The 10826-nt window shown below is 45.1% G+C and overlaps 1 protein-coding gene across 3 annotated transcripts; it reads right to left on the bottom strand.

The window, feature by feature from the left end:
* Positions 1-241: 241 nt before the first annotated feature.
* On the bottom strand, positions 242-9435 carry LOC136767878 (WD repeat-containing protein 38). Of its 3 annotated transcripts, XM_066721933.1 has the most exons (11): positions 9330-9434; positions 7750-7892; positions 7523-7607; positions 7287-7413; positions 6563-6779; positions 3027-3135; positions 2891-2922; positions 2655-2754; positions 2491-2556; positions 1325-1417; positions 242-1090 (listed from the first exon to the last, which is right to left on the bottom strand). In XM_066721933.1, the coding sequence occupies exons 2-11, from the start codon at positions 7890-7892 to the stop codon at positions 935-937; spliced, it is 1128 nt and encodes a 375-aa protein (XP_066578030.1). In that variant the 5' UTR covers positions 9330-9434; the 3' UTR covers positions 242-934. The 3 variants fall into 3 exon arrangements, with proteins under 3 accessions (XP_066578030.1, XP_066578031.1, XP_066578032.1); XM_066721935.1 differs by lacking the exons at positions 2491-2556; positions 2655-2754 and having other exon boundaries at positions 952-1090; positions 9330-9435; XM_066721934.1 differs by lacking the exons at positions 2491-2556; positions 2655-2754; positions 2891-2922.
* Positions 9436-10826: the final 1391 nt, after the last annotated feature.

Genomic DNA, 10826 nt, shown 5'->3' with positions numbered 1-10826 from the left:
ACTCCCCTCTCCAAGTTTCCTGCTCACGAGCCGCTGGAAGAACTGGAGGGCTTTAGGGGCCGGGTCAAAAAGTCACTTACTCCCAACACTTCCCCCTGACACTCCCTCCCTCCCTTTCTCTCTCTCTCTCTCTCTCTCTCTCTCTCTCTCACACACACACTATCTCTCTCTCATGCAAAGAGAGGGTATGAAAATTGTTATAAAACCCTGAGCACAATAAAACAGAAATAAGAGCAGGTAATGCCAATGCAGGGCTGTTTATTAGATCAGTGGCGGCTGAGGGAGGGCTATCACTGAGAGACTGGGATCAGGGGACAACAGTGTAAGCGGTGCAGGGCTCTGGTTAATGGTTACAGGAGCTCTGCAGTGTATACAACAGCCCTGATGCCAGTCTTCCTGTGCACATGTGCAGTGGGCCGACAGGGCAGTCCAGTGAAGAATAGTCCCAGTGCTATATAGTCCAGTACAGTGTTATCTAGTACAGTGCAATATAATCAGTACAGACTAGCTCAGTCCAGTGCAAAGCAGTTAGTTATCAAATTATAGGAATTGAAGTTTCAAATGTAGATGTCATAATGGAAACTAGTCTCTCAATCCGGGCATTTTGGGAATTGTAGTTTTGAATGTAGAGGTCATAATGGAAACTAGTCTCTCAATCAGGGAATTATGAGAATTGTAGTTTCGAATGTAAGGGTCACAATGGGAACTGTAGTCTCTCAATTGGGGAATTATGGGAATTGTAGACTCACAGTTGAGGGTCTACTTGGGAACTAATCTTCATTGAATCACAGGAAATGTAGTCTCAAATTAAAGTTGTGTTGTGTTGTGAGAGCTGCGCTGGAGTCCCACTGGATAGCAAGGTGTATGTATTGAAGGGCCTCTCGGGGTCTGTAGTGTCTGGAGCTGCGGTGCCTTGTGGGAGGTGTAGTTTCTTCTATGAGGACTCTGGTCTTATCCCTGTGAGTGGCTTCCCCTCCAATAGGAAGACTCTGCTCCCCGATGATGCTGCGATAAGCCCCGCCCTTTCCCCTACGGGACACACACAGCAACTGAACACTGCCGATGGCAACCCGACCAACCGAGAGACGGACTGAGTGAGAGAGAGGGAGAGGGAGAGAGAGAGGGAGATGAATGAAGATAGAGGGAGGTGAAGAGGGGGGAGACAGATAAAGATATGGAGGGAGAAAGAGGGTTAATACAGTCACACTCACTTAATGGACATTTAAATATATTAACACTGCAATCAAGATATTGCAGTGACACAGAGAGAAATGGAAACACTTGTCCATCTCCTACAAAAGCCTGCCCCTCCACCTAAACTGACCAATAGGGTCCTCCGATCGATCACTCTCAGCATGTTTGATTGGCTGCCTCCGGCCATGATGTGATCCGGTCCCAGCCAGTGACAGCTGTAGATCTGTGTGAACACCAGACACTATTCAGCACAGAAGAAGATGCACAGAGACACAGAGACATACAGAGAGAGACACACAGAGACACACAGAGACACAGAGACACAAATACATACAGAGAGACACACACAGACACACAGAGAGAGACACACAGAGACACAGAGAGAGACACACAGACACACACAGAGACACAAATACATACAGAGAGACACACAGAGAGAGACACACAGAGACACACAGAGAGACACACAGAGACACAGACACACACACAGAGACACAAATACACACAGAGAGACACACACAGAGAGACACACAGACACACACAGAGAGACACACAGAGACACAGAGAGACACACACAGACACACAGAGAGAGACACACAGAGACACAGACACACAGAGAGAGACACACAGAGACACAGACACACACAGAGACACAGAGACACACAGACACACAGAGACACAAATACATACAGAGAGACACACAGAGACACACAGAGAGAGACACACAGAGAGACACACAGAGACACACAGAGAGAGACACAGAGAGACACACACAGAGACACAAATACACACAGAGAGAGACACACAGAGACACAGACACACAGAGAGACACACAAAGACAGACACACACAGAGACACAGACACACACAGACACAGAAACAGAGAGACACACAGAGACACACAGAGACACAGACACACACATACACAGACACACAGAGACACAGACACACACACACACAGACACACAGAGAGACACACAAAGACACAGACACACACAGAGACACAGACACACACAGACACAGAAACAGAGAGACACACAGAGACACAGACACACACATACACAGACACACAGAGACACAGACACACACACACACAGACACACAGAGAGACACACAAAGACACAGACACACACAGAGACACAGACACACACAGACACAGAAACAGAGAAACACACAGAGACAGACACAGACACACAGACACACACAGCGACACACAGAGAGACAGACACAGACACACATACACAGAGACACACACACAGATGCAGAGACCAGAGGAGAGACACACACGGATACTGACTCTGCTTTTTCCCCGAGGGTCTTCAGGAATGTCAGCAATTTTCCCCCCAGAACCGTAATCCCAGATCTGAGAGAGGTAGGGAGGGAGCGAGAGAGATGTCTAAATTACACTACCTATTTCTCAGTCTATCTGTCTGTCATGATTTGACCTGCGGCTACCCTAACCTCTAGAGCACTCTCCTTCCTCCAGGAGCCAGAGAGGATCTGATTGCCAGAGGGGTCGATCTGGAGAGCTTCGCCACAGACATGAGGGCCTGAGAGCATCCTGATAGAGAGGGGGCGGTTAATACTATACAGACACTCTGACTGGACACTCTGTAGTACACTGACACTGAGAGAGAGAGAGAGAGAGAGAGAGAGAGAGAGAGAGAGAGAGAGAGAAGAGAGAGACAGAGTCATACCTGACTGCGTGTGGGAGCCTGGAGTCCCAGAACTGTAGGAGAGAGACACAGTCAAAGACAGTGTGACAGTGTGTGTCTACAGGTGTCTGTACAGTGGGTATCTACAGGAACCCACACAGTCTGTGTCTATAGGTACCTGTACAGTGTTGTCCCAGCCTCCGGAGATGAACTCAGTCTCTTTCTCGGGGTGAAAGGTCACGGCGAAAACCCTAGAAAGGTGCCCGTCCATCACTGACATTGCGGAGCTGACAGACAGAGAGACAGACACACAGATCAGTGGCGTCATGCCATTGGGGCACGGGCACATACTTTTTATGTCAAACCTGTGTAGAAACATTTCAGTTAATATGATTTCTCTTAGATGATCCCTCGCTACTTCAGCTACAGTATTAAATTTAGGGACAGCCCCTTAATAAGCGCATGCGCGTCACCGACTGTGTACCTGGTGCCGCCGGTGTTTCTGTTGTATGTTGTGTATGGCAGCAAGGTCCATTATATCATGATCAGTGAACAACACTGATTATTACAACAAGCCCTTCAAAATCACTTTGTTAAGGCATTTTAGTTTATCACATTTATTTGGAGGCAGTTTGAAGCATATATATTGTGCCGTCTGTTTTGTTAATATTAAGTAGCCTACAGGCCTAATATGGTTTTTAACCCAAAATGTATTTATTTGGTAATGTTCTGTTTTGAATCAGTATACAATCTCTTTAAAACAATACTTAAGCAAACACAAAATATCAGCGTTGTTTTATCTCTCATACCATTGTTATATAAGGTGTGTCTATGAACGTGTTTTAAAAAAATAGTCAAGTTATTCAAAGTTTTTGCGTAACTGGGATGTACAGCACACAATCATTTTGTGACTTTTTGTTACATTGACTCTAAATACATACATCTAGAGGGCACTGTTGTACATTTACAATTGGTAAAATGTGATCTGCTACTCTGTGGAGATGCAGAAGTATATGTAGATGTGACTAAACTTTATTATTATTATTATGGTTTGTTTTAGATAATTTCCTATTAAAAAAAAAGAAAATACAAAATAATATGTTGAGCAAGGATGCAGAGCAGCATATTACATTTTGTTTTTAAGGCCCCTGTATCTGAAGTCTCCCTTGAAGCCAGCTGTACTGTCAGTAGGAGCAGCACCAGTGAGGTTCAGACAGGCAGGAGGTGGTGATTATTGTTTAGAGTGACACAGAGCAATACTATTGAATAAATATTAGAGCAGCACATTAAAGTACACTTACATTTAAAATGCAGATAATTGCATAAACAGACACATCAAGACGCTACACATGCAGACACACAATGATGGCCACACAGAGCGACACAGTATACTGCTATTCTGTCTGTGTAAGTCTGCCTGTCTATCTGAACTGCTGTGTCTGTCTGTCTGACTATGTGTGACAGCAGACAAGACCAGCATGCATGGGTGGCACCTCCTAATTTCCAGGACTGAACATATTTGGTATAACTTTCACAATACTGTCAATACATACTGCATCTTAAATAATGCTCTTAGTAGTAGCGGACATGCATTGTTTTTCCTGTAAAACAGAACTAGAACATTATGAAATCTAATTGGTCACTAAAAGGAAAACAGTACATAGTATTTTGGCTGGAGTTTAATTACTCTGAGGTGCAGGCCTTTTTCAAAGGTATGGTCTTTTCTGCGTTTAAACATAAGGTGCTTTCTTTCCAGGTTTTGCAGTCACATGACCCAAGGAGTCGTGTCCATTATTTAAACGGTCTAGTAACTTTACCGCGAAGCTGTCAACGCTACTAAGTTCAGTGCAAACATGAATTTAAAATAATCGAAATAAACAAGGCAAGTTTAGTACAAGTATGACGTCTCGGGAAACAATTGTACAAACCTAACATACCAGGCACTTTATGGAACTGATCCTTAAACAGTGGAAAATGCTGAAAAACTACCAAGTTTACAGTTTGGTGACATATGTACTTTGTTTTCATCACCCCATCGAGTCCGTTTGGACATTAAAGAAGCCTATTGCAGGAACACAAATAATAATAATTTAAAAATCCATCATACAAGATTTGCACACAAAAAAAAATCAAAAGGTATCTCTCCTGATTCCACTAGTAACAAAAGTTTTTAGTTTTTAGACACAACTGAATAATGTAAAAAATTAAAAGTAGTCAGTTATCATATTTAATAGATACAACTCTCAGTCCCCCGGCAGAAAAATACAACTGGTTTCAGTCATAACAACTAGCCTAACTTACAGGTTTTGTTACATTATTTATGCTCTTCCAGAACAAGCATGCACTTCTTTAACCCTAAAGATAAACATTTGTTTTAGGGGGAAATACTTAACAAAATAAACAATGTGAACAATAAATGTTGGATTTGAATTGTACAGAAAAAAGCATTTCCTGCTAGTAATCTTCTGCAGCCTGCCTGCTTCTGCCACCGGACAATACACAATTCCTGGGGAAAACAGTGAGCCTACGAAATTATATTTCCAGTAGATGCTTTTAAATAGGACATTCATTAGCACTAGCACTGCCATAGCCGCTTTTTGGCTGGCTGGTGTAGTGTTTATTAGACTGCTGTTGGCACTACAATTCAGTGTCTATACAGGACTGTAGGTGCCCCTGACCCTTCAGCCAGCTGCCCATGGGCACACGGAAGAAAGACACTGCCACGTTGCTAAATGCAACACAAACAGACCTGTTGATGTCTGTGAAAAGGCAGTCTGTGGAAATGCACTGTAGTGTTGAAAAGTGCATTTTCTGCATTGATATATGCAGATGTAATAGATAGATAGCCATTTCAAAGCGCTTCCTCATTGCATAAGATGTAATATTTTAGTTTTATTCCATTTTTATAACTGGTTATTTATGTTTTATAATTGTATAAATTTGCTAAGATATGCATACCGATTTCTACACCAGTTTACACAGTTTATTATTAGTTTTTCATGCTTATGTATATTAGCTCATTTTGTAAGTAACAAAAATACTTTAATATGCAATGTAAATGCATTGTTTCTGCTGATAAAAAAGATAAAAAACAGAAATTAAGTTCTGAAGCTTTAGTTATGAATCAATTGCCAACGAAAATCAAACGTTACAAATGATTTTAAAAATCGAGGTTTATCTGGGCTACAAGACTGAACATTGATCTGTTCTAGTTAATTGCCAAATGTTGTATTAAACATATTTTTTGTATAATTTCTTTCTTATTTGTATAACCACTGCTTGAAGTGAAAGTGATGGCTTTCTGTCATGAGAAGTGCATTTGACTGAGTAAACACTTGTACACTTTGTGGTCTTGAGGCTTCAGGAGTGAATAATGACGCCTTCCCTTTCCACAGAGGCTTGTGCGATCTTCAGAACATGCTGGTGGAGTCAGATGTTCTAGAAGGCTATTTGAGGGCATTCCGCTGACAGAAGACAAGTGTTGAAAAACATGAAAAATGGATTACCCATGTAGCAATTCAAGCCCTGACAAAAATCTCACAGGGATGCTTCCAAGGCATGCTGGGATGTGTAGTTCATTTCTCCCCTCACAGCTGACACCCATGAGCAAGTTGTAAGGGGAGAAATTAACTACACATCCCAGCATGCCCTGGTGGCAGCCCTGTTATCACCCTGGGCTGCGGTGAGCCGGGGATTGCGGGAGGTGGCGTTTACCTGGCGGTGCAGGTCTGTACCCTCTGGTGGGTCTGCAGGTCGTACAGGTGCAGCCGGCAGTCTGTCCCTGCCGTGACGACTCGCTCGCTCGAGGGGCTGAGGGAGAGAGAGAGGGTCTGCCGCCTCGGACTTTCGTCCTCGCCCCACCCCTCCTCCTTCACCAACCACAGACACTGGCCCCCTGACACATACCAGCTCCGCACAACACCACTGGCATCTACAGAGGGGGAGAGAGAGTGTGGGAGGACGAGGAGGAGGAAGAGGGAGGGGTGTGGTAGAGAGGGAGGGAGGGAGAGAGGTGGAGGAGAGAAAGACAGGGAGAGAGAGAGAGAGAGGGGAGAGGGGTGGATGGTTAGAGAATTATTGCAAACACATAGCTGATGTAGTGACTGGACACAAGACAGAGAGAGAGAGAAGGAGAGAGGGAGTGGGAGAGAGGGGAGTGGGGAGTTCAGCGGAGACACTGAGTGGGGGAAGGGATTAGTACATAATAACAGACTGACTGGACACGAGTACATTTAAAACTGTCCTGAGGGAGAGGGACAGAGAGGGACAAGACAGACAGACAGAAAAGAAGAGCGAGAAACAGACAGAGAGATGCAGAGAATCACAGATCGAGAGAGCTACAGAAGTACAGTCAGAGAGAAAGAGCTGACAGGGACATACAGAGGAACAGAGATGGGGAGAGAGACAGCGAGCAGCCGCGTAGGGGTGTGTTACCCACAGGTGGCCAGCAGGAGGCAGTGTGAGGAGGAGTGTGTGAAGCGCAGGGCAGTGACGGGCAGAGCAGACTGCACACTGAGACTGTCTCTCAGAGTGTAGACCGGACTGGCATCGCCCACCTTGTACACCTGACAGAGAGAAAGAGGGGGGGGAGGGGGTTAATACAGTACAGACACACTGACTGACTGACTGGATGCATCTGCACACTGACACTGTGCTGAGAGAGGGAGCACTTACCTGGATGGTACCATTGATCAGACCGACAGCCAATAGAGTTCCCTCACTGTTGAACTGACAGGCCATGACCACAGATCCACATTCACTGAGAGAGAAAGAGAGACAGACAGAGACAGAGAGAGGGGGTGAGGCTTAATACAGTACAGACACACTGAATGACTGACTGACTGACTGCAAACTGCATGGAGAGAGAGAAAGAGAGAGAAAGAGAGAGAGAGCAGACTTACAGCACAGTGCTAATGCCCAGGTCCCCATCAGTGCTCGGGTGGGTGTTGGGGGGCTCTGCTGACAGGTCTTGGTCAGATTCTGTCAAAACCGGGCGAACCATGGACCAGAGCCTGTGGGGGGCAGAGAACACACCCACTGACATCTGAGAGAGTTAGAGAGAGAGAGAGAGAGAGAGAGAGGGGTTAATACAGTAGAGACTATTGAATGACACTACACTGAGACACACAGACACACACACACAGAGTGATGTAATGTTCAACTGCTTTGGCAACACTGCGAATATTGTTAGTCATGCCAATAAAGCTCCTTAAATTTAAAATTTAAACTGATTTGAGAGAGAGGGTTAAATAATACTATATACCAAATTGTGATGGCTAGACGACTGGGTCAGAGCATCTCCAAAACTGCAGCTCTTGTGGGGTGTTCCCGGTCTGCAGTGGTCAGTACCTATCAAAAGTGGTCCAAGGATGGAAAAGCGGTGAACCGGCGACAGGGTCATGGGCGGCCAAGGCTCACTGATGCACGTGGGGAGCGAAGGCTGGCCCGTGTGGTCCGATCCAACAGACGAGCTACTGTAGCTCAAATTGCTGAAAAAGTTAACGCTGGTTCTGATAGAAAGGTGTCAGAACACACAGTGCGTCGCAGTTTGTTGCGTATGGGGCTGCGTAGCCACAGACCAGTCAGGGTGCCCATGCTGACCCCTGTCCACTGCCGAAAGCGCCTACAATGGGCACGTGAGCATCAGAACTGGACCACGGAGCAATGGAAGAAGGTGGCCTGGTCTGATGAATCACGAGTTCAAGGTGTTGACTTGGCCTCCAAATTCCCCAGATCTCAATCCAATCGAGCATCTGTGGGATGTGCTGGACAAACAAGTCCGATCCATGGAGGCCCCACCTCGCAACTTACAGGACTTAAAGGATCTGCTGCTAATGTCTTGGTGCCAGATACCACAGCACACCTTCAGAGGTCTAGTGGAGTCCATGCCTCGACAGGTCAGGGCTGTTTTGGTGGCTAAAGGGGGACCTACACAATATTAGGCAGGCGGTCATAATGTTATGGCTGATCGGTGTATTTGGACGTTGCAATACAAGCTTTCCTCCACCAGGCGGCCCCCTTATAAAACAGGTGGCATTGCACTGTGTTTCAGTCGGGTTTAAAAATCACAAAACACTTCTTCACATGGGTAGTGGTGTCCTCTCCTCCCACTCATCCCTGGGAGGATAATCCCTTCTGCATAATCATACTTCTGAGTAACACTTATTACACAGAAACGCATCGTGCTTCAGTACAGTCCTGCTCATTTCAATGATGCGTCTTAACAGCGATTTGGGATGTGAGAGAAACACCATACTTTCTTCACAAACAACCAACTCTCTTCACTCATTAGTGTTACATTTATTACTCAAGGCGTCTTACACACATTGTGGTGCACACATACACAAATGCAATAACAATAACAATAATACAATAATAAACAGTGTAAAATATCGGCAACGGAAAAACAAACCCTGAAACAATCCCATAAAACTAAATACAGTATTACAAACCAGCTGCCCGAAAGTCCGCAATAACTTACCTTTTATACGTGTTTTTCTCTCTCTTTCAGGGCAGAAAAAGTTGGTGTTTTTCACTTCCTTACTGTCCACAAACCGCAGCTCCCGCCGTCTCCTAGCAACTCGGAGTCCTCCACCGCAGAGGGCACTGGGCGCCATGTTGGTGAGGTCAAAGCAAACAGCAGCGCAGTGCTCTGTATTGGTATTACGTTGTTATTGGTCATTTACCCTTTTTAATGCAATAAGATAGGTGTTGGCTTTACAGTCCATAATGTTAGTGGTCCACGATACTTATACCACAGGGAAAAAGTTGGGGACTGCTAGAGAGAGAGAGAGAGAGAGAGAGGCAGGTCTACACTGTACTGTATGGATAAGAATCAGGTCTATACTATACTATACCATACTATAGAGCCAGGTCTACACTATACTGTACTAAAGACATGTCTAAACCTAACTGTATCAATAGAGTTAGGTCTATACTTACTGTATCTATAGAGACAGATCTACACTCACCTAAAGGATTATTAGGAACACCTGTTCAATTTCTTATTAATGCAATTATCTAACCAACCAATCACATGGCAGTTGCTTCAATGCATTTAGGGGTGTGGTCCTGGTCAAGACAATCTCCTGAACTCCAAACTGAATGTCTGAATGGGAAAGAAAGGTGATTTAAGCAATTTTGAGCGTGGCATGGTTGTTGGTGCCAGACGGGCCGGTCTGAGTATTTCACAATCTGCTCAGTTACTGGGATTTTCAGGCACAACCATTTCTAGAGTTTACAAAGAATGGTGTGAAAAGGGAAAAACATCCAGTATGCGGCAGTCCTGTGGGCGAAAATGCCTTGTTGATGCTAGAGGTCAGAGGAGAATGGGCCGACTGATTCAAGCTGATAGAAGAGCAACTTTGACTGAAATAACCACTCGTTACAACCGAGGTATGCAGCAAAGCATTTGTGAAGCCACAACACGTACAGCCTTGAGGCGGATGGGCTACAACAGCAGAAGACCCCACCGGGTACCACTCATCTCCACTACAAATAGGAAAAAGAGGCTACAATTTGCACAAGCTCACCAAAATTGGACAGTTGAAGACTGGAAAAATGTTGCCTGGTCTGATGAGTCTCGATTTCTGTTGAGACATTCAGATGGTAGAGTCAGAATTTGGCGTAAACAGAATGAGAACATGGATCCATCATGCCTTGTTACCACTGTGCAGGCTGGTGGTGGTGGTGTAATGGTGTGGGGGATGTTTTCTTGGCACACTTTAGGCCCCTTAGTGCCAATTGGGCATCGTTTAAATGCCACGGCCTACCTGAGCATTGTTTCTGACCATGTCCATCCCTTTATGACCACCATGTACCCATCCTCTGATGGCTACTTCCAGCAGGATAATGCACCATGTCACAAAGGTCGAATCATTTCAAATTGGTTTCTTGAACATGACAATGAGTTCACTGTACTAAACTGGCCCCCACAGTCACCAGATCTCAACCCAATAGAGCATCTTTGGGATGTGGT

Source organism: Amia ocellicauda, chromosome 14, assembly GCF_036373705.1.
Source record: "Amia ocellicauda isolate fAmiCal2 chromosome 14, fAmiCal2.hap1, whole genome shotgun sequence".
NCBI lineage: Eukaryota > Metazoa > Chordata > Actinopteri > Amiiformes > Amiidae > Amia > Amia ocellicauda.
This window is presented reverse-complemented; position numbering and strand designations above follow the sequence as displayed.

What these genes read in the sequence shown, in the direction of transcription:
- LOC136767878 (XM_066721933.1), bottom strand. Translation starts at nt 7,892, where the DNA reads ATGTCAGTGGGTGTGTTCTCTGCCCCCCACAGGCTCTGGTCCATGGTT. An exon ending in CTGGGCATTAGCACTGTGCT is followed by an intron (nt 7,608 to 7,749) that starts GTAAGTCTGCTC and finishes TTTCTCTCTCAG; the next exon opens with TGAATGTGGATCTGTGGTCA. An exon ending in GTACAGACCTGCACCGCCAG is followed by an intron (nt 3,136 to 6,562) that starts GTAAACGCCACC and finishes TCTGTCTGTCAG; the next exon opens with CTCCGCAATGTCAGTGATGG.